General features: G+C 41.5%; 1 protein-coding gene across 1 annotated transcript in view; it reads left to right on the top strand.

Moving 5' to 3' along the window:
* KDM6A (lysine demethylase 6A) overlaps positions 1-24034 on the top strand; it is a 926232-nt gene that overhangs the window by 461923 nt on the left and 440275 nt on the right. Inside the window, exon 8 of the mRNA XM_053705281.1 lies at positions 4552-4645. Coding sequence (XP_053561256.1) covers positions 4552-4645 — 94 coding nt within the window. The remainder of the gene's footprint in view (positions 1-4551; positions 4646-24034) is intronic.

A 24034-nucleotide genomic window follows, 5' to 3' on the forward strand; every position in this document is an offset into this window, starting at 1 on the left:
ATTTAAAAAATTGTTTCCTATGGTCGACCCCAGAAAGGACTTATGGCAGTCAGTCCCCAAGGTCGAGGGAGCGGTTTCTACTTTAAACAAACGCACCACTATTCCCATAGAGGATAGTTGTGCTTTCAAAGATCCTATGGATAAAAAATTAGAAGGTTTGCTTAAAAAGATGTTTGTTCAGCAGGGTTACCTTCTACAACCCATTTCATGCATTGTCCCTGTCACTACTGCCGCATATTTCTGGTTTGATGAACTGCTTAAGGTGCTCGATAGTGACTCTCCTCCTTATGAGGAGATTATGGACAGAATCAATGCTCTCAAATTGGCTAATTCTTTCACTCTAGACGCCTCTTTGCAATTGGCTAAGTTAGCGGCTAAGAACTCTGGGTTTGCTATTGTGGCGCGCAGAGCGCTTTGGTTGAAATCTTGGTCGGCTGATGCGTCTTCCAAGAACAAGCTACTAAACATTCCTTTCAAGGGGAAAACGTTGTTTGGTCCTGACTTGAAAGAGATTATCTCTGATATCACTGGGGGTAAGGGCCACGCCCTTCCTCAGGATCGGCCTTTCAAGGCAAAAAATAGACCTAATTTTCGTCCCTTTCGTAAAAACGGACCAGCCCAAGGTGCTACGTCCTCTAAGCAAGAGGGTAATACTTCTCAGGCCAAGCCAGCTTGGAGACCAATGCAAGGCTGGAACAAGGGAAAGCAGGCCAAGAAACCTGCCACTGCTACCAAGACAGCATGAAATATTGGCCCCCGATCCGGGACCGGATCTGGTGGGGGGCAGACTCTCTCTCTTCGCTCAGGCTTGGGCAAGAGATGTTCTGGATCCTTGGGCGCTAGAAATAGTCTCCCAGGGTTATCTTCTGGAATTCAAGGGACTTCCCCCAAGGGGGAGGTTCCACAGGTCGCAGTTGTCTTCAGACCACATAAAAGGACAGGCGTTCTTACATTGTGTAGAAGACCTGTTAAAAATGGGAGTGATTCATCCTGTTCCATTAAGAGAACAAGGGATGGGGTTCTACTCCAATCTGTTCATAGTTCCCAAAAAAGAGGGAACGTTCAGACCAATCCTAGATCTCAAGATCTTAAACAAATTTCTCAAGGTCCCATCGTTCAAGATGGAAACCATTCGAACTATCCTTCCTTCCATCCAGGAAGGTCAATTCATGACCACGGTGGATTTAAAGGATGCGTATCTACATATTCCTATCCACAAGGAACATCATCGGTTCCTAAGGTTTGCATTCCTGGACAAACATTACCAGTTCGTGGCGCTTCCTTTCGGATTAGCCACTGCTCCAAGGATTTTCACAAAGGTACTAGGGTCCCTTCTAGCGGTGCTAAGACCAAGGGGCATTGCAGTAGTACCTTACCTGGACGACATTCTGATTCAAGCGTCGTCCCTTTCTCAAGCAAAGGCTCACACGGACATTGTCCTGGCCTTTCTCAGATCTCACGGCTGGAAAGTGAACGTGGAAAAGAGTTCTCTATCCCCGTCAACAAGGGTTCCCTTCTTGGGAACAATTATAGACTCCTTAGAAATGAGGATCTTTCTAACAGAGGCCAGAAAAACAAAGCTTCTGGACTCTTGTCGGATACTTCATTCCGTTCCTCTTCCTTCCATAGCTCAGTGCATGGAAGTGATCGGGTTGATGGTGGCGGCGATGGACATAGTTCCTTTTGCGCGCATTCATCTAAGACCATTACAACTGTGCATGCTCAGTCAGTGGAATGGGGACTATACAGACTTGTCTCCGAAGATACAAGTAAATCAGAGGACCAGAGACTCACTCCGTTGGTGGCTGTCCCTGGACAATCTGTCTCAAGGGATGATGTTCCACAGACCAGAGTGGGTCATTGTCACGACCGACGCCAGTCTGATAGGCTGGGGCGCGGTCTGGGGATCCCTGAAAGCTCAGGGTCTTTGGTCTCGGGAAGAATCTCTTCTACCGATAAATATTCTGGAACTGAGAGCGATATTCAATGCTCTCCAGGCCTGGCCCCAGCTTGCGAGGACCAGGTTCATACGGTTTCAATCAGACAACATGACGACTGTTGCGTACATCAACCATCAGGGGGGAACAAGGAGTTCCCTAGCGATGGAAGAAGTAACCAAAATTATTCTTTGGGCGGAGTCTCACTCCTGCCACCTGTCTGCTATCCACATCCCAGGAGTGGAAAATTGGGAAGCGGATTTTCTGAGTCGGCAGACATTGCATCCGGGGGAGTGGGAACTCCATCCGGAAATCTTTGCCCAAGTCACTCACCTGTGGGGCATTCCAGACATGGATCTGATGGCCTCTCGTCAGAACTTCAAAGTTCCTTGCTACGGGGCCAGATCCAGGGATCCCAAGGCGGCTCTAGTGGATGCACTAGTAGCACCTTGGACCTTCAAACTAGCTTATGTGTTCCCGCCATTTCCTCTCATCCCCAGGCTGATAGCCAGGATCAAGCAGGAGAGGGCGTCGGTGATCTTGATAGCTCCTGCGTGGCCACGCAGGACTTGGTATGCAGATCTGGTGAATATGTCATCGGCTCCACCTTGGAAGCTACCTTTGAGACGAGACCTTCTTGTTCAGGGTCCGTTCGAACATCCGAATCTGGTTTCACTCCAGCTGACTGCTTGGAGATTGAACGCTTGATTTTATCGAAGCGAGGATTCTCAGATTCTGTTATCGATACTCTTGTTCAGGCCAGAAAGCCTGTGACTAGAAAGATTTACCACAAAATTTGGAAAAAATATATCTGTTGGTGTGAATCTAAAGGATTCCCTTGGGACAAGGTTAAGATTCCTAGGATTCTATCCTTCCTTCAAGAAGGATTGGAAAAAGGATTATCTGCAAGTTCCCTGAAGGGACAGATTTCTGCCTTGTCGGTATTACTTCACAAAAAGCTGGCAGCTGTGCCAGATGTTCAAGCCTTTGTTCAGGCTCTGGTTAGAATCAAGCCTGTTTACAAACCTTTGACTCCTCCTTGGAGTCTCAATTTAGTTCTTTCAGTTCTTCAGGGGGTTCCGTTTGAACCCTTACATTCCGTTGATATTAAGTTATTATCTTGGAAAGTTTTGTTTTTAGTTGCGATTTCTTCTGCTAGAAGAGTCTCAGAATTATCTGCTCTGCAGTGTTCTCCTCCTTATCTGGTGTTCCATGCAGATAAGGTGGTTTTACGTACTAAACCTGGTTTTCTTCCAAAAGTTGTTTCTAACAAAAACATTAACCAGGAGATTATCGTACCTTCTCTGTGTCCAAAACCAGTTTCAAAGAAGGAACGTTTGTTGCACAATTTGGATGTTGTTCGCGCTCTAAAATTCTATTTAGATGCTACAAAGGATTTTAGACAAACATCTTCCTTGTTTGTTGTTTATTCCGGTAAAAGGAGAGGTCAAAAAGCAACTTCTACCTCTCTCTCTTTTTGGATTAAAAGCATCATCAGATTGGCTTACGAGACTGCCGGACGGCAGCCTCCCGAAAGAATCACGGCTCATTCCACTAGGGCTGTGGCTTCCACATGGGCCTTCAAGAACGAGGCTTCTGTTGATCAGATATGTAGGGCAGCGACTTGGTCTTCACTGCACACTTTTACCAAATTTTACAAGTTTGATACTTTTGCTTCTTCTGAGGCTATTTTTGGGAGAAAGGTTTTGCAAGCCGTGGTGCCTTCCATTTAGGTGACCTGATTTGCTCCCTCCCTTCATCCGTGTCCTAAAGCTTTGGTATTGGTTCCCACAAGTAAGGATGACGCCGTGGACCGGACACACCTATGTTGGAGAAAACAGAATTTATGTTTACCTGATGAATTTCTTTCTCCAACGGTGTGTCCGGTCCACGGCCCGCCCTGGTTTTTTTAATCAGGTCTGATATTTTATTTTCTTTAACTACAGTCACCACGGTACCATATGGTTTCTCCTATGCAAATATTCCTCCTTAACGTCGGTCGAATGACTGGGGTAGGCGGAGCCTAGGAGGGATCATGTGACCAGCTTTGCTGGGCTCTTTGCCATTTCCTGTTGGGGAAGAGAATATCCCACAAGTAAGGATGACGCCGTGGACCGGACACACCGTTGGAGAAAGAAATTTATCAGGTAAACATAAATTCTGTTTTTTTCTAAAACTATAGGCACCTCTACACGTTTGTGTTATATTCTTTTACCATTTTTTCCTTCGGCCGAATGATTGGGGATTATGGGTAAAGGAAGTGACATATATAGCAGCTTTGCTGTAGTGCTCTTTGCCTCCTCCTGCTGACCAGGAGTGATTTTCCCACTAGAAATTGATGATTACGTGGACTCACCATATCCGGGAAGAAATAAATGTATCAGGTAAGCATAAATTATGTTTTTGTGAAAGCCAACAGTCTACTGGGGGAAAACAATATTTTTTGAGTAACTTAGAATTTTTTTTTTCTATTTGGTGCAGAAAGAGCAAAGGGGGCCCTGGAGTGAAGGGGATACCATATTTTTATGATAAATGTGTCTATCTTTCAAGGCACAGACTAGATGACAAAGTGCAAAGTGTTTTTTTTTTTATTTATTTTTATTTTATTTTGCAGCGAAAGTACCACTCTGCAAAAGAAGCATATGAACAACTTTTGCAGACAGAAAGCCTTCCAACTCAAGTAAAAGCAACAGTTTTACAACAGTTAGGTATGTAATTACTTTTTAATACATTTTTAAAACAACATCATAACTTATAAAAAATAATTCATATGAAAAAGATTAACAGGTTGGTTGTTCATGTTTTTGCACAAAATAAAAGGTAGATATATAACCTCTAACATTTAATTGTATGAAAGACTTTCTACTGATACCAATTCTTGATTAGTAGTTACTGGTAATTCTCACCTAGCATTATTAGGAGTGGGAAGTGCATTTAAACCAGTTTTCTTTCATTAGATGGCAAGAGTTCACAAGACATTACATGTGAGAAGTTACCCTCCTTTCCACTAGTAGAAGGCAAACTCACCCCAACATGCCAGAGCTTTAAATTCCTCCCACTACCCTGAATCCTCACTTTTTTTTTCTTCCTTGACGAAGTAACGTGATTTCTGAAATGCTGATCGACTCGTTGTTTTGAGGGGTACTCTTAACAATCTGACACCCATTTCTTCCACACAATGCCTTGTCGTGCAGGCAATTTAAGGGGGAAATGTCACCTATTCCCTGGTCTAAAGTATGTGGGATCCACATCACTCCCCAGGTGAAATGCAGATTTATCTACCATTCCACTGGATTGTAGAATGCTTGTCTGAGATAAGCACAGTGGACAAAGGTGCTGACATGTAAGTACTTTGCACCTTCATTCACCCACCAGCTATTAGTATGAGCATGTACTCATGATTCACATTTATTAAAATTTCTGTCCATCGATGTTACTGTATTTCTTTCCTAAAACATGGAGAGTCCACAACGTCATTCCAATTACTAGTTGGATATTCACTCCTGGCCAGCAGGAGGAGGCAAAGAGCACCCCAGCAAAGCTGTTGGTGTCACTTCCCTTACTCATAACCCCCAGTCATTCTCATTGCATCTGTCAATGGAGGACGTGAAGTTGGTGTCTGAAGATATTTATTCTTTTTCCGGGTGCTTTTCCCTGTAAGCAAGGATTGGGGTTTTAGCTGTGTCAACGTCAGTCTCTTGAGTAAGAGTAGTGGTGGCTTTTAAGCAGAAGAAAGTGGGAGGCGGTCCTTGCTTTGTTTTCTAACATATTTGCTGCCCTCGGTATAGAAAGCCAGAGTTGGTTACTATGTTCTTTCTTTTTCCATATGTCTCTGTAAAGAGTATGTGTCTTTCACGCCTTGTGAGCTGTCTTTCTGCACAACAGCTAGATTTGCAGGCAAGTGCTTTTGTCTTCTAGGTACTGGAGACTTGCACTATCTATTTTAACTCTGCATTAATTTCATGGGACATTTAAAATCCTTTAGTAAGGATTCTTTGGGGGCAGTTTGCAGGCACTATTTGTACGTGAATAGAGACTGGTTAACGGCCTTCCTTATAGGTTTGGGAGGGCCTCTAACCTTATGGCTATAGGATTTTAATTTCATAACTTTTCATGTGGGGAATGTTTTAAACGGTTACTCTGTTTTTTACTTCAGAGTATGAAACGCGCACTTTTTTATTTATTGCGCAGTTTCTTTTGATGCCGCTCACGTAACTTCCCGATCTTCTGCTTCTGAGAGTGGAGTGGTGTAATTTCTGTAAGTTTCTCTTTGTTGCGGCTGTGAGATATTGTCTGGCCGACTGGAAAGTCCTTAGTTCGTTTAGTCTCTTAAGGTTACGCTGGTGTAGAGGTGTATTTCTTCTATAAGATACGATAAGTCCACCGATTCATCCTTTACTTGTGGGATATTTTCCTCCTGCTAACAGGAAGTGGCAAAGAGCACCACAGCAGAGCTGTCTATATAGCTCCTCCCTTAGCTCCACCCCCAGTCATTCTCTTTGCCTACTCTAAGTACTAGGAAGGGTAAAGTGAAAGAGGTGATAAAATGTTAGTTTTTATTTTCTTCAAGCAAGAGTTTTTTTTTATTTTAAATGGTACCGGTGTGTACTATTTTCTCTTAGGCAGCAGATGGATGAAGACTTCTTCCTGGAGGCTGATGATCTTAGCATTTGTCACTAAGATCCAGAGCATTTCCCACAGAATGGCTGAGGAGTACTTAAGAAACTTCAGTGTGAGGAACGTTTTTCATGCTATAAGCAGTGAGGTATGTTCAGTAATTTTTTTCTGGAGAGACTGTGGTATTTCAGAATTGGCTTACAGTATCCCCATTAGAGTAAGGGTAAGCAGTAATCCTAAGAGAAGAGGGGTATTACTAAGCTTGCATATAGGGGCTAAGAAAAAATGGTTGACACTGAGTTTGAATGTTTGTGGGCAACCGTTTATTGAACTGGGAGTGCTGATAACGTTTTTGGCAGTAACGTTTTTGATGCTTTATTGGAGGGTACACTTGGCTTCTTTTTTTGGGTTTAAGAACCCACATCGCTAGTTTGGGACCGCTCTGGTGCGGAACATTTGGGCTGAGAGACATTGAGTGGGATGGGCGGGGCCTATTTTCACGCCTCAGTTGCGCAGTTGTATTTGCAAGGCAAGCAGCAAGCTCCAACTCCGGTGGGCCCTTGTGGAAGTATAGGGCCAAATCCAAGCTTTACCCCTGTTTTCCAGATCCCTGAGGGCAGGTAGACGCCACAGCAGGGCTGTGGCGAGGTGCAGGGGGTGTTTTTTCCGGATTTAAACCTTGATTAATTATCCGTTTTTTTACAGTAAGGGTTAAGTGTTACTTTCTTTGTGGGGCAGACTTAGCTGCATAATTTGAATACTTATACAAAAAATTGCAAAGATTTGATTATTTTAAAGCAGTTTTGCAGAACGTGTATGCTTTTTTTCTCTTAAAGGCGGAGTACCGTTTTTAAAGATTGTTATTTCTTTCACTAAATAAAGTGTTTTCAAGCCTGTTTGTGGTCATTACTAGCCTGTTTAACATGTCTGACATTGAGCAAAGCCAATGTTCAATGTGTTTGGAAGCCATTGTGGAACCCCCACTTAAAATGTGTCCCTCATGCACTGAAAGGGCAATACATTGCAAAGAACATATTTTAGCTACTAAAAGTATGTCGCAGGATGATTCTCAGTCAGAAGGGAATTAGGTTATGCCATCTAATTCTCCCCAAGTGTCACAACCATTAACGCCCGCACAAGCGACGCCAAGTACTTCTAGCGCGTCTAATTCTTTCACCCTGCAAGATATGGCCGCAGTTATGAATACTATCTAAGCTGCCTGGGTTGCAGGGGAAGCGCAGTAGGTCCGGTGTGAGAGTAAATGCTGAGCCCTCTGACGCTTTATTAGCTATCTCCGATGTGCCCTCACAATGTTCTGAGTTGGGGGTGAGGGAATTGCTGTCTGAGGGAGAGATTTCTGATTCAGGAAAGATGTTCCCTCAGACAGACTCAGATATGACGGCTTTTAAATTTAAGCTAGAACACCTCCGCTTGTTTCTCAGGGAGGTTTTAGCGACTCTGGATGATTGTGACCCTATTGTAATTCCACCAGAGAAATTGTGTAAAATGGATAGATATCTAGAGGTTCCTACTTACACTAATGTTTTTCCGGTCCCTAAGAGGATTTCGGACATTGTTACAAATGAGTGGGATAGACCAGATATTCCCTTTTCTCCCCCTCCTACTTTTAAGAAAATGTTTCCCATATCTGACACCATTCGGGATTCGTGACAGACGGTCCCTAAGGTTGAGGGAGCTATTTCTACCCTGGCTAAGCATACAACTATACCTATTGAGGACAGTTGTGCTTTCAAAGATCCTATGGATAAAAAATTAGAGGGTCTTCTAAAGAAAATATTTATTCATCAGGGTTTTCTTCTGCAATCTATATCGTGCATTGTTCCTGTAACTACTGCAGCTGCGTTTTGGTTCGAGGCTCTAGAGGAGGCTCTTCAGGTTGAGACCCCATTAGAGGATATTCTTTCATTACAGATGCCCCTTTTCAACTGGCTAAATTAGCGGCAAAGAATTCAGGTTTTGCCATTTTAGCGCGTAGAGCATTATAGCTTAAGTCCTGGTCTGCTGACGTATCATCAAAATCTAAGCTTTTAGCCATCCCTTTCAAGGGTAATACCCTATTCGGGCCTGAACTGAAAGAGATCATTTCAGACATCACTGGAGGAAAAGGCCATGCCCTTCCTCAGGATAATAAGATGAGGACCAAACAAAATAATTTTCGTTCCTTTCGAAACTTCATAGGTGGTCCCTCTACCTCCTCCCCTGCTGCAAAGCAAGAGGGGAATTTTGCTCAATCCAAGTCAGTCTGGAGACCTAACCAGACTTGGAACAAAGGTAAACAGGCCAAGAAGCCTGCTGCTGCCACCAAGACAGCATGAAGGGGCAGCCCCCGATCCGGGACCGGATCTAGTAGGGGGCAGACTTTCTCTCTTTGCTCAGGCTTGGGCAAGAGACGTTCAGGACTCCTGGGCTTTAGAAATCGTGACCCAGGGGTATCTTCTAGATTTCAAAGATTCTCCTCCAATGGGGAGATTCCATCTTTCTCGATTGTCTGTAAACCAGACAAAAAGAGAGGCGTTCTTATGCGGTGTAGAAGACCTATATACCATGGGAGTAATCTGCCCAGTTCCAAAAACAGAACAGGGGCAAGGGTTTTACTCCAATCTGTTTGTGGTTCCCAAAAAAGAGGCAACCTTCAGACCAATTTTAGATCTCAAGATCCTAAACAACTTCCTCAGAGTCCCATCCTTCAAGATGGAGACCATTCGGACTATTTTACCAATGATCCAGGCGGGTCAATATATGACCACTGTGGATTTAAAGGATGCGTATCTGCACATCCCTATCCACAAAGATCATCACCAGTTCCTCAGGTTCGTCTTTCTGGACAAGCATTACCAGTTTGTGGCTCTTCCCTTCAGGTTGGCCACAGCTCCCAGAATTTTCACAAAGGTGCTAGGGTGTCTTCTGGCGGTTCTAAGGCCGCGGGGCATAGCAGTGGCGCCTTATCTGGATGATATCTTAATTCAGGCGTCAACTTGCCAACTAGCTAAATCTCACACGGACATTGTGTTGGCTTTTCTGAGATCCCACGGGTGGAAGGTGAATGTAAAAAAGAGTTCACTTATCCCCCTCACAAGAGTTCCATTCCTGGGAGCTCTGATAGATTCGGTAGACATGAAAATTTTTCTGACGGAGGTCAGGAAATCAAAGATTTTAACCTCCTGCCGAGTTCTTCATTCCATTCCTCGGCCGTCCGTGGTTCTATGGAGGTAATCACACTAATGGTAGTGGCAATGGACATAGTTCCGTTTGCTCGCTTGCATCTCAGACCACTGCAACTATGCATGCTCAATCAGTGGAATGGGGATTATGCAAATTTATCTCCTCAGATAAATCTGGATCAAGAGACCAGAGACTCTCTTCTTTGGTGGTTGGCTCTCCTCCCGATAAATATTCTAGAACTGAGAGCGATATTCAATGCGCTTCAGGCGTGGCGTCAGTTGGCTTTGGCCAAATTCATAAGATTCCAGTCGGACAATATCACTACTGTAGCATATATCAATCATCGAGGGGGAACAAAGAGTTCTCTAGCGATGATAGAGGTTTCCAAAATAATTCGATGGGCATAGACTCACTCTTGCCATCTATCAGCAATCTATATCCCAGGAGTAGAGAACTGGGAAGCGGATTTTCTAAGTCGTTAGACTTTTCATCTGGGGCATTGGGAACTCCATCCGGAAGTGTTTGCACAATTGATTCATCAATGGGGCACACCAGAATTGGATCTGATGGCGTCTCGTCAGAATGCCAAACTTCCTTGTTACGGGTCCAGGTCAAGGGATCCTCAGGCAGTACTGATAGATGCTCTAGCAGTACCCTGGTCGTTCAACCTGGCTTATGTGTTTCCACCATTTCCTCTCCTTCCTCGTTTGATTGCCAGAATCAAACAGGAGAGAGCTTCGGTGATTTTGATAGCACCTGCGTGGCCACGCAGGACTTTGTATGCAGACCTGGTGGACATGTCATCTCTTCCACCATGGACTCTGCCACTGAGACAGGACCTTCTGATTCAAGGTCCGTTCCAGCATCCAAATCTAGTTTCTCTGCGGCTGACTGTCTGGAGATTGAATGCTTGATTTTATCCAAGCGGGGATTCTCTGAGTCGGTCATAGATACCTTGATTCAGGCTCGAAAGCCTGTCACTAGGAAAATTTACAATAAGATATGGCGTAAATATCTTTATTGGTGCGAATCCAAAGGCTACTCATGGAGTAAGATCAGGATTCCTAGGATGTTGTCCTTTCTCCAAGAAGAATTGGAGAAGGGGCTATCAGCTAGTTCCTTAAAGGGACAGATATCTGCTTTATCAATTTTATTGCACAAGCGTCTGGCAGATGTTCCAGACGTTCAGTCGTTCTGTTAGGCTTTAGTTAGAATCAAGCCTGTGTTTAAACCTGTTGCTCCGCCATGGAGTTTGAATTTAGTTCTTAAAGTTATTCAAGGGGTTCCGTTTGAACCTATGCATTCCATAGATATTAAGCTTTCATCTTGGAAAGTTCTGTTTTTAGTTGCTATCTCTTCGGCTCGAAGAGTTTCTGAACTATCTGCATTGCAATGCGACTCACCTTATCTTGTTTTCCATGCTGATAAGGTGGTTTTGCGTATCAAACCTGGATTCCTTCCTAAGATTGTTACTAATAGGAATATTAATCAGGAAATTGTTGTTCCTTCTCTGTGTCCTAATCCTTCCTCTAAGAAGGAGTGTCTGTTGCACAACTTGGACGTGGTTCGTGCTTTGAAGTTTTACTTGCAAGCGACCAAAGATTTCCGTCAAACATCTTCTTTGTTGTCTATTCTGGAAAACGTAGAGGTCAAAAAGCTATGGCTACCTCTCTTTCTTTTTGGCTGAAAAGCATCATCCATTTGGCATACGAGACTGCTGGACAGCAGCCTCCTGAATGAATTACAGCTCACTCTACTAGAGCGGTGGCTTCCACATGGGCTTTTAAAAATTATGCTTCTGTTTAACAGATTTGTAAGGCTGCGACTTGGTCTTCGCTTCATACCTTTTCCAAATTTTACAAATTTGATACTTTTTCTTCTTCGGAGGCTATTTTTGGGAGAAAAGTTCTTCAAGCAGTGGTGCCTTCTGTTTAGCCATCTGTCTTGTCCCTCCCGTTCATCCGTGTCCTGTAGCTTTGTTATTGTATCCCACAAGTAAAGGATGAATCCGTGGACTCATCGTACCTTATAGATAAAAAGGAAATTTATGCTTACCTGATAAATTAATTTCTTCTATGGTACGACAAGTCCACTGCCCGCCCTGTCATTTTAAGACCGATTATATTTTTTGATTTTAAACTTCAGTCACCTCTGCACCTTTTAGTTTCTTCTTTTTCTTCCTGTACCTTCGGTCGAATGACTGGGGGGTGGAGCTAAGGGAGGGGCTATATAGACAGCTCTGCTGTGGTGCTCTTTGCCACTTCCTGTTAGCAGGAGGATAATATCCCACAAGTAAAGGATGAATCCGTGGACTCGTCGTACCATAGAAGAAATTCATTTATCAGGTAAGCATAAATTTACTTTTCTGCATTATCTATTCTTTTACATGAGCGTCTGGCGAATGTGCCAGATGTTCAATCTTTTTGTCAGGCCCTGGTCAGATTCAGGCCTGTGTTTAAACCTGTTGCTCCTCCTTGGAGCCTTAACCTAGTTCTTAGAGTTTTGCAGCAGGCTCCGTTTGAGCCAATACATTCTATAGATATTAAGCTGTTATCTTGGAAGGTTTTGTTTCTTATCGCTATTTCTTCTGCTCGGAGAGTTTCCAAACTTTCGGCTTTGCAGTGTAATTCACCATACCTTATTTTTCATGCCGATAAGGCAGTCCTTCGTACTAAATTTGGTTTCTTCCTAAGATATGGTGAGTCCACGGATTCATCTTTTACTGTTGGGAATACCACGCCTGGCCAGCAGGAGGAGGCAAAGAGCACCACAGCAAAGCTGTTAAATATCACCTCCCTTCCCACAACCCCCAGTCAATCTTTCACTTCGGTGCAATGAGGAGGTGAAGTTTTGGTGTCTGAAGAAAATTGGATTTATCTCACTTCAATCAAGATTTAATTTTTTTGTAAGCCAGAGTAGGTTAACTCTGATCTTCCCTCTCAAAATTTTGTCTAGCCATACTCCACGTTAGTCTCTTCAGTAGGGCAGTGGTGGCTTTAAAACAGTTAGGAACCTGTGAGGTGGGCCTTGCTGCGTTTTCTTAACATATTTGCTACCCATGGTACAGAAAGCCAGAGTAGGTTTACTCTGTTCTTTCTTTTTTCTACAGGTCTCTGTGAGGAGTGGGCATCCCCTCACATTGTGTAGTAGTCCTCCTGCCGGACGGCCAGACTGCAGGTAGGTGCTTTTTGTCTTCTGGGGATGGGAGACTGTGCACTTTAAAGTATTCTGCAAGATACTAATTAGGGACACAATATATCCTAGTTAGGATATTACGCATGGTAGTGAGCAGGCACTTAATGTGAATTGTGAGAGAGACTGTATTACCCGTTTATTGGTGATGAAGGGGTTAATCGTTTTTAGTGAGGCTAATATTTTATTTGTGCATTGTTTTTTTAAAAAAAAATTAAGAGGCTTAATATGATCTATGGTCTGGTGGCATCAGGCCAAGGGGCTTATGTCTTGTTCCTACAGCAAGATTACAGTACTGGTAACTGCATATTGGGACATAGTTTTATTTTCATGCTTTATTTAGCCTTTACTCTTCATTTCTCTCAGAATGAGATAAAGAGTCTGGGATTTAGCAGCCATCTATATTTATTGCGCTCTATGTTTTTACACTGTTGGCTCCGCCTCCATCTTTCTTAGTAAGAACGGAGCAGTGCCATTTTGACTGTTGCGGTAGCGCTCATGTGACCCGGCTCCTCCTCTGTCTAAGAACTGAGCGTCGGGCTTGTATACAGTTGCAGTGTTTAGAGACTGTATTGTCGTTCAATGCACAATGTTTCTTGTTCCTTTTTTTCATGCGGGTGCTAGTTAAAGTCGCTATAAGAGAAGCGTTTTTTATTGTTCTTTGCCTAACATAAGAATTTATTTAAAGTGTCACGACTATTTAAATATTTGTCCCAATAAAGTCTCTTCTTTAGTTAGAGGGAATTGGGGTAATGCTATAATAAAGTATAATGTTTAGAGCAGGGATCTGTTCCTATATATATCTAGGTTAATTCTGTTTTAAAGCCTCTATGCACTTAAAGTGACAGTGCTTATTTTCTTCATAAATGGAAAGAGTCCACAGCTGCATTCATTACTTTTGTGAATAGAACCTGGTCACCAGGAGGAGGCAAAGACACCCCAGCCAAATTGTTATATACCTCCCCCACTTCCCTCATCCCCCAGTCATTCTTTGCCTTTCGTCCCAGAATGTTGGCAGAGACGTGTCAGAAGTTTTCGATAGTCTCTTATGGAGGGTAGTACTCTTCGGCATGGGACTGGAGTTTTAAGTAGACCTGTAACTCTCTCAGTGAGAGCATGGGTGAAAGTTGGAGTCCGGAGATGCAGGGAGAGTCTTTCTGCGAAACCATCCCGACTCATATTAACAGTACCACAAGCAATCAGCGTTGACGAGTTTCGCTGCCTGCTTTTTTCTCTCAAGTCCATGGCAGAAGTAACACTACTATATGTATCTTTAATGATTCAGAAAGAGCATGCAATTTTAAGCAACTTCCTAATTTACTCCTATCATCAATTTTTATTCATTCTCTTGCTATCTTTATTTAAAAGGTAGGAATTTAAAGCTTAGGAGCCAGCCCATTTTAGGTTCAGCACCATGGATAGTGCTTGCTTATTGGTGGATACAGTTAGCAAACCAATAAGCAAGCATAATCCAGGTTCTCAACCAAAATTAGGCCAGCTCTTAAGCTTTACATTCCTGCTTTTTAAATGACGATAGCAAGAGAACGAAGAAAAAATTATAATAGAAGTAAATTAGAAAGTTGCTAAAATCGCATGTTCTATCTGAAGCGATAAAGAAAAAAATTGGGGTTAGTGTCCCTTTAAGGCCAGACCTTCTGTCTCAAGTGCCGGTTTCCATCAGGATCTAAACAAATCTAAATTTGAAGGTATGGAAATTGAACGCTTTGTTCTTAGTCATAGAGGTTTCTCTGACTCAGTAAATAAAACACTATGTTACAGGCTCGTAAGTCTGTTTCAAGGAAGATTTATTATCGCGTTTGGAAAACCTATATTTCATTGTGCCCCTCTTGGCATTCTTTTAGAATTTCCTCGGATTTTACAGTTTCTTCAGGATGGTTTGGATAAGGGTTTCTCTGCACATACTTTGAAAGGACAAATGTCTGCTCCTTCTATTTTATTTCATAGAAAGATTGTTAAACTTCATGATATTCACTGTTTTGTTCAGGCTTTGGTTTGCATCAAACCTGTTAAGTCTATTTCTCCGCCTTGGAGTCTTTATTTGGTTTTAAGGATTTTGCAGGTTCCTCCTTTTGAGCCTATGCATTCTTTGGATATTAAACTACTTTCTTGGAAAGTGTTATTTCTTTTGGCTATCTCTTCTGCTGGAAGAGTTTCTGAGTTGTCGGCTCTCTTGTGAGCCTCCTTATCTAATATTCAATCAAGATAAAGCGGTTTTACGGACTTTGTTTACATTTCTACCTAAGGTTGTGAATTCTAACAACATTAGTAGGGAAATTGTTGTTCCTTCTTTGTGTCCTAATCCTAAGAATTCTCTTGAGAGATCTCTACATTCTGTGGATGTGGTAAGAGCTTTGAAATACTATGTTGAGGCTACCAAGGATTTCAGAAAGACTTCTAGTTCATTCGTTATTTTCTCTAGTTCCAGGAAAGGTCAGAAAGCCTCTGGCATCTTTGGCATCTTGGTTAAAACTTTTGATTCACAAGGCTTATTTGGAGGTGGGGCAGTCTCCGCCTTAAAGAATTACAGCTCATTCTACGAGATCAGCTGCCAATTCTTGGGCTTTCAAGAATGAAGCTTCAGTTGATCAGATTTGCGAAGCAGCCACTTGGTCTTCTTTGCATACATTTACTTAATTTTACCATTTTGATGTATTTGCTTCCTCAGAAGCAGTCTTTTGTAGAAAAGTTCTTCAGGCAGTTGTCTGTTTGATTCCTTTGCCTATAATTTGAGTTTTTTTAAATTTATGAAAACTTAATTGGATTTAATTTTTTCAGCGGAAATAGCTGTTTTTATTTTATCCCTCCCTCTCTAGTGACTCTGTGGATTTCCACATCTTGGGTATTATATTCCATACATCACTAGCTCATGGACTCTTGCCACTTACATGAAAGAAAAAATATTTTATGTAAGAACTTACCTGATACATTCATTTCTTTCATAGTGACAAGTCCATGAGACCCACCCTATTTTTTGGTGGTTATGATTATTTTGTATAAAAGCACATTATTTTTCCAGTTCCTCTTTTTTTGAATGCTTTTTTACTCCTTTTTACACCTCACTACTTGGCTATACGTTAAAACTGCGGTATGTGTGTGGTGGGAGGTGTATTTATAAGCATTTTGAGGTTTGGGAAACTTTGCCCCCTCCTGGTAGGAATGTATATCCCATGCGTCACTAGCTCATGGACTCTTGCCACTATGAAAGAAATTAATTTATCAGGTAAGTTCTTGCATAAATTATGTTTTTTTATTGCATACTCCACTTCCTACTTCATATTTGGATTACAATTTGAGCAAAGGTTTTTACTGCACACCGGGAGTTTTACCTCCACTTTGGCAACACCACAAACGTTCTTATCACTAAGATTAAAGGCAGAGGGAGAGACAAACAGGGCCCCTGCAGTGGCCGACACCCACAGTAGTCGGCACCCACAGTAGTCTATCGGATTAGGTCTACAGCCGCAAGTAACTTTTGCTTTGTTTCATCTAACTACCTTATTGTTTCCTTTACATCCATGACTATATGATTTAAGTGAGCGTGAATGTGCTTACCTTTTGAGTGCCATTTATATTTGTGCCATCTATTTTATGGACTTGCTCTCTAAAGAACAACACTTGCATATATTTTTATTTTATATCCCATATATGTGTTTTATGTCATTTTATGTTTGCACACAGCATTTTAGCCAATTTGCAAAATTTTATCACCACCTTTTATCATTGTTATTTTGATTTAAATATATTTATTTCCTAAAATATGGAGAGTCCACAACGTCATTCAATTACTAATTGGAATATCACTCCTGGCCAGCAGAAGGAGGCAAAGAGCACCACAGCAAAGCTGTTAAGTGTCACTCCCCTACCCATAATCCCCAGTCGTTCTCTTTGCCTCTGTCAAGCCCTCTGGTGTCTCAGTTGAAAGTCACTGGGATACATTCTGAGAGAATTTCCACATTAGCAAGTGGGGCATCTTATTGTTGCAACGCCTTCAAACTTCAAAAGTCTTCCTCTCCCTCTTCCAAGCAGGAGCAGTCCAAGTCTTCTTGGAAGCCCAATCAGTCTTAGAATAAGGGGAAGCAATCAAAGAAATCCTTAGCAGAGTCTAAGTCAGCATGAAGGGTTGGCCCCCGGTCCGGGTTCGGATCAAGTAGGGGGGGCAGACTTTCCCTGTTTTGCAAAGCATGGAGACGAGATGTCCCAGATCCTTGGACTGTGGACATAGTATCTCAGGGTTACAAAACAGAATTCAAAACTTTCCCTCCCAGGGGCAGATTCCACCTCTCAAGATTATATGCAGACCAGGTAAAAAGAGAGGCATTCTTGATCTGCGTTCAGGACCTTTCCTCTTTGGGAGTGATTGTTCCAGTTCCAGTAAGGGAGCAGGGTCTAGGATTCTATTCAAATCTGTTTGTGGTTCCCAAAAAAGAGGGAAGTTTTTTGACCCATTTTAGACCTAAAGTGCCTCTACAAGTTTCTCAGGGTACCATCCTTCAAAATGGTGGAAACCATTTGTTCCATTCTTCCTTTAGTCCAAGAGGGTCAGTTCATGACGACTATAGACCTGAAAGACGCGTATCTTCATGTTCCCATCCAGAGGGATCATCACAAATTCCTGAGATTTGCCTTTCTAGACAAACACTTTCAGTTTGTGGCTCTTCCGTTTGGCCTTGCCACAGCTCCCAGAATTTTCTCAAAGGTTCTGGGGGCTCTCTTGGCAGTGATCAGGTCTCGGGGAATTGCAGTGGCGCCATACCTGGACGACATATTGGTTCAGGCGCCATCTTTTCAACAAGCAAACTCTCATACAGAGAGAGATCTTGTTGTCTTTTTTTACTTTCCCAGGGTTGGAAAGTGAATCTAGGAAAGAGTTCCCTTGTTCAAGCTACAAGGGTCAATCAATCCAAAATTCTCTCCTCTTGCCTCTCTCTTCAGTCTAATGTTCGGCCATCAGTAGCTCAATGTATGGAGGTAATTTATCTGATGGTCGCTTCCATGGACATCATTCCATGTGCTCGATTCCATTTGAGAGCTCTGCAATTATGCATGTTCAGACAATGGAATGGAGACAATTCGATCGTTCTCAGAGGATAGATCTAGACCAGTCGACTCTCTCCCGTGGTGGCTTTCTCAGGACCATCTGTCTCAGGGCACATGCTTCCGGAGACCTTCCTGGGTGATTGTGACCATGGACGCCAGCCTGTGACTCGTTAAAGGCTTAAGGGACTATGGACTCGGGAGGAGTCTGCTCTTCTCATAAACATCTTGGAGTTGAGAGAGATTTACAATGCTCTGATGACTTGGCCTCAATTGTCCTTATCACGGTTTATCAGGTTTCAGTCGGACAACATCACCTCAGTGGCTTACATCAACCACCAGGGAGGAACTCGGAGTTCCTTAGCCATGAAGGAGGTGGCACGGATTATTCAGTGGGCGGAAGCTCACAGTTGTTGTCTTTCTGCCATCCACATTCCTGGAGTGGATAACTGGGAAGCAGATTTCCTGAACAGACAGACATTTCATTCCGGGGAGTGGGCTCTCCATCTGGAGGTGTTCTCCAGGTTAACCACCAAATGATGGGTCCTGGAGTTGGATTTGATGGCGTCTCGACAGAACGCCAAGCTTCCAAGGTACGGTTCAAGGTCAAAAGATCCTCAGGCCGCTCTGATAGATGCTCTGGCGGTTCCTTGGAATTTCGGTCTAGCATACCTGTTTTCTCCATTTGCGCTCCTTCCACAAGTTATTGCTCGTATCAAACAAGAGAGAGCATCAGTAATTCTAATACCTCCTGCATGGTCTCGCAGGATCTGGTATGAAGACCTAGTGAAGATGTCTTCTCGGCAGCCTTGGAGTTGCCTCTGAGGAAGGACCTTCTAACTCAGGGTCCATTCCTCCATCCAAATTTTGTTTCTCTGAAGCTGACTGCTTGGAGATTGAACGCTTAGTTCTGTCTAAGCGTGGATTTTCTGAGTCGGTAATTGAGACCATGATCCATGCTCGCAAGCCTGTTACTCGAAAACTTTACCATAAAGTATGGCGTAAATACCTTTATTCTTGTGAATCTAATGGCTACTCTTGGAATAGGGTCAGGACTCCTAGAATGTTGTCTTTTCTCCAGGAAGGTCTGGAGAAAGGGTTGTCAGTCAGTTCTCTGAAAGGTCAGATTTCTGCATTATCTATTTTGTTACACAAGCGTCTGGCGGATGTGCCAGATGTTTAATCTTTTTGTCAGGCTCTGGTCAGAATCAGGCCTGTGTTTAAACCTGTTGCTCCTCCTTGAAGCCTTAATCTTGTTCTTAAAGTTTTGCAGCAGGCTCAGTTTGAGCCAATTCATCCCATAGATTTTAAGTTGCTATCTTGGAAGGTTTTCTTTCTTATTGCTATCTCTTCTGCTTGGAGAGTTTCGGAACTCTCAGCTTTGCAGTGTGATTCGCCCTACCTTATCTTTCATGCGGATAAGGCGGTTCTTCGTACTAAATTGGGGTTTCGTTCTAAAGTGGTTTCAGATAGAAATATTAATCAGGAAATTGTTGTTCCTTCTCTCTGTCCCAATCCTCCTTCTCATAAAGAATGTGTGTTGCACAACTTGGATGTTGTGCGTTCTCTAAAATTCTACCTACAAGCAACTAAGGATTTTCGCCAGTCTTCTGCCCTGTTTGTTTGTTTCTCAGGAAAGCGTAAAGGTCGGAAGGCTACTTTTACTTCTCTTTCCTTCTGGTTGAGAAGTATGATTCGTTTTGCTTATGAGACTGCTGGGCAGCAGCCTCCCGAGAGAATTACAGCTCATTCCACTAGGGCTTTCTCCTCTTCTTGGGCTTTCAAAGATGAAGCTTCTGTGGAACAGCTTTGCAAGGCTGCAACTTGGTCCTCTCTGCATACTTTTTTTCAAATTTTCCAAATTTGATTATTTTGCCTCTGGTCAGGCCTCTTTTGGGAGAAAGGTTCTTCAACACTTATAACTTGACCATACATTGCATCATATAGTAGCGATTTCCTGATTTGTGACTTGAAGTTATGGTGTGAAAAATAATGATGTAATTATCTTAAAGGATTGTTCCATGCAAAGTGTTTACAATGGCGCTATGAAGCTGTTAAAAATGACAAGGCAAAGCCCGTATTATAATACAGTGTGAGGGAAAATAAAATTAAATTCACCTCGCCAAAGAGGCCAAAGGTTAATATTTAAAGGAAAATCCCCTATTGATGTAGCAATTGCAAAAAGACAAACACTACAAATATAGAAATCAGAATGGTAATACACTATATTTGGATATAGTAGTTGCTTAATATAAATAAATAACAAGTGTAGATGTTCAGCTTTGACAGTAGGATATTACACTAGGTCATTGGTATTGATGTAAAATTGATAACAACTATCTGATTTTAAATAGTTTGTATATATCAGAGAGACCACACTTATTAGTACTCTCAAAAAAATTTTTTGTTAAAAAATAGCGGCATAATAGCACCAATAATAAGCTTTCAACGTGTTAAATTGTGGTGATTTTTAGCAACATTTATACACGCTGAGAGGGCTACATAATATTTACACAAGCTGCTGCACTTAACAGCTAATTCATAATAACATTGCATACAAGCGCTTTCTATGTATTTTGTAAGCTCAATATGTATGCCACTATTTTTCAACAATTTTTTTTTGAGAGTACTAATAAGTGTGGTCTCTCTGATATATACAAACTATTTAAAATCACATAGTAGTTATCAATTTTACGTCAATACCAATGACCTACTGTAATATCCTACTGTCAAAGCTGAACATCTACACTTGTTATTTATTTATATTAAGCAACTACTATATCCAAATATAGTGTACTACCATTCTGATCTCTATATTTGTAGCGTTTGTCTTTTTGCAATTGCTACATCAATAGGGCATTTTCCTTTAAATATTAACCTTTGGCGAGGTGAATTTAATTTTATTTTCCCTCACACTGTATTATAATACGGGCTTTGCCTTGTCATTTTTAACAGCTTCATAGCGCCATTGTAAACACTTTGCATGGAACAATCCTTTAAGATAATTACATCATTATTTTTCACACCATAACTTCAAGTCACAAATCAGGAAATTGCTACTATATGGTGCAATGTATGGTCAAGTTATAAGTGTTTAGAGTTTGGATGCATAGCTGAAATGAACTATTAACTATTAGAGCGCTTCTTGATATTGCGCATATACTATCTATGTGTAACTGAGTTCACATTGTATATACAACCATTGTGCTGCATACACCCAGATATAAATAGAAGCTAGTAATCTATACGATTTTGGGTCCTTCTATAATCAATCAAATCCCAATGATTTATTACTTAGGATTGATCTTCACCATTTTTTGTTTTTAACGTCTATGTCCCATTTTTATCCTCTATGTAATAAAGTTTGAAATTTTAACCGCTGTTTCCCCTATAGGGAATTATTTTCTGTCTAAATATTTTCTGTCTTAACAGAACACGTTTGTAATAAACATCTATTACTATTAACAATCAACAGTTATTATTACATATCAAGGCTATTATAGAGATGAGTGCTATCAGTTACACACTTTAGTTGTAGGGTCACACCTACTTTTTGTACTGATTTCTCTAGTGTACAGCACCTGATCCTATATTGTGACATACGATACTATTGTAATACAATTATTAGGACATCTCTAGCACAGTAGTGCCATTCTCCTTTTCTTTTCTCTTTCCCTGGTCCCCCCTAAGCACCTCTACACCTTTGTGTTATTCTTTTTTCCATTTTCCTTTGGTCAAATGACTGGGTATTATGGGTAGGGGAGTGACACTTAACAGCTTTGCTGTGGTGCTCTTTGCCTCCTCCTGCTGGCCAGGAGTGATATTCCCACTAGTAATTGAATGACGTCGTGGACTCTCCATATCCAGAAAATAAGAAAGGTAAGCATCGCTTTGTTTTTTATTTAAAAAGCTTTGAGTATTATCTCCTGATACATAACTGTATATTGATATTGGATTTAGCTATTCATAGCGCTTCCTATTTTTTTTTGTTTTTTGTTGTCCAGAGGAAATAAGGTAGCCAGGCATCATCATAATTAATGAGTCGGGGCACTGGGGGGGATACAGTATTATAACTGTGAGATGAGGGGAGAGAAGTGAATCATGCAAATTTCAAAGGAAGAAAGATGCAGCGAGAGGAAAGTAAAATACCTACATCGCCTCCTTGTCTGTTTTCAGGCCTAGGGAGTGTGGCTAAAGTGAAGGCTCCAATTCAGCAGGGGAGGTTTTGTCTGAGGGAAAGAGCCAGCTTTTGATGAGAGCCAGAAGGTTAAGGGAGTGGGCAATGAAGAAGTCATGGATAGAAGTGATAGGAAAAAAAGAAGAGAGGCGCCAAAAACATAAAACAGTATCGTAGGTCCAAACAAGTAAGAGACCCCTACGTGTTCAATCCACCCCGTTGTGCCAGATACTCACAGACAAGGCGGCACAAACTTCGTGCCTCTAAGCGCGGATCGGGACTGTTCCGAGTCGCCCGACAGACACACCTCAGCTAGCGTACGTCACTCCGTGTCCACCAATCGACAGTCGGCAATCCACACGCCTCTGATGGTTCCGTATGGCTACGATCACAACCAATACCACTGCAGGTATCGGATTAGGATGGATGTGAAGCGTAGATAGTCACTCTTAGCGAATAGATGGTGGTGATAATATTAAGAACACAGGACAGAACAGGTAAAAGTAGTAATCCGTATTTTATTGTAAAAGATAAAACAGCAACGCGTTTCCCGGCTAGATAGGCCGCTTCATCAGGCTGTGCTAGACTGAGCCCTTGCTACCAATAAATACCTTACAAACACCTGTTAGGGGGCGTTCTAACAAGCGATACCTGTCTTCCTGTTCTAAGTTTAACTAATTCATCACCAAAAGTTAAAATCATTACATTGCTTAAACATGCTACAATCTAAACATAATATTTAACAACACACATTATTAAAATATCATGTGGCTCTGTCTATATATATATATATATATATATATATATATATATATATATATATATATATATAGAAAAAAAATTTTTTTACATAAAACATTTTAAAATACATGTTTGAAAACCTCCTACTTAGAGAAAGCACCATTGGCAAACCTACATATGGTACAACCCTTATGTCACCTAATGAAATAACATTGTTAATATGGAGTTAATTCAGTAGAATTAGAGCGCTAAATCCCCAGATAATCAGATGGGACACAAACCAGATAATGAAATATTACTGTCACTTATAGAGTGACCTATAAAAATGGCCCATCATTACATATATTATATATATACATTAAAAAGTTGTTATAAATGTATTAATATTCGATGGATAAATCTAATAGTAATCAGTACTCCCCTCATAGATAAACTATTTAACCTAACACTGACAGAGGGGGGCTTATTGGAGGGGGGGGACCATATTTCTGGTATTGTCTACTTAGGACACCAATCTATATGGAGATTGGGACTGGATATCATTATGGTAATAAAAATTATTGGATTTTGCCTAATGAACAAGAAAATGTAATTAGTATATTACTTGTTACTCAACCAGAACAATCTAATGGTTCTATTATCCAAAGAAAGAAATGTGTGAAAAGACAAAAAGGCAAAAAGATTACTTACTGGACTCCACAATTAGCTCAAAAAGCTGCCAAATCTATATTAAGATTGAGACCATTGGGGTGGAGACTTCTAAGAGTGTGGATCCAGTAAGTCTCCCTTTGTCTTAATCTGGATAGTCTATTGTAAAGATGAGATACAGTAATAAATTCTATGGGGCAGATACTAAAACAATCCGTGTGGCCATTATGATGAAAATTGCAATGCCTAGGAACACTATGGTTCTTTTTCATATTTCTAAGATGTTCTGACCATCTAATGCTTAGTCTTCTGGAGGTTCTACCTACATACTGAACCCCACAGACACAAGACAATAGATATACTACATATCTGGAGGCACAGGAAATATGGCCAATAATTGAAAAATGTTTACCTGTGACGTTTGATTGAAATGTCGTTTGTTTATGTATGATTCTAGTGCACAATTTAAATTTTTTCGCATTAC

Source organism: Bombina bombina, chromosome 3, assembly GCF_027579735.1.
Source record: "Bombina bombina isolate aBomBom1 chromosome 3, aBomBom1.pri, whole genome shotgun sequence".
In the NCBI taxonomy this organism is placed as follows: Eukaryota; Metazoa; Chordata; class Amphibia; order Anura; family Bombinatoridae; genus Bombina; species Bombina bombina.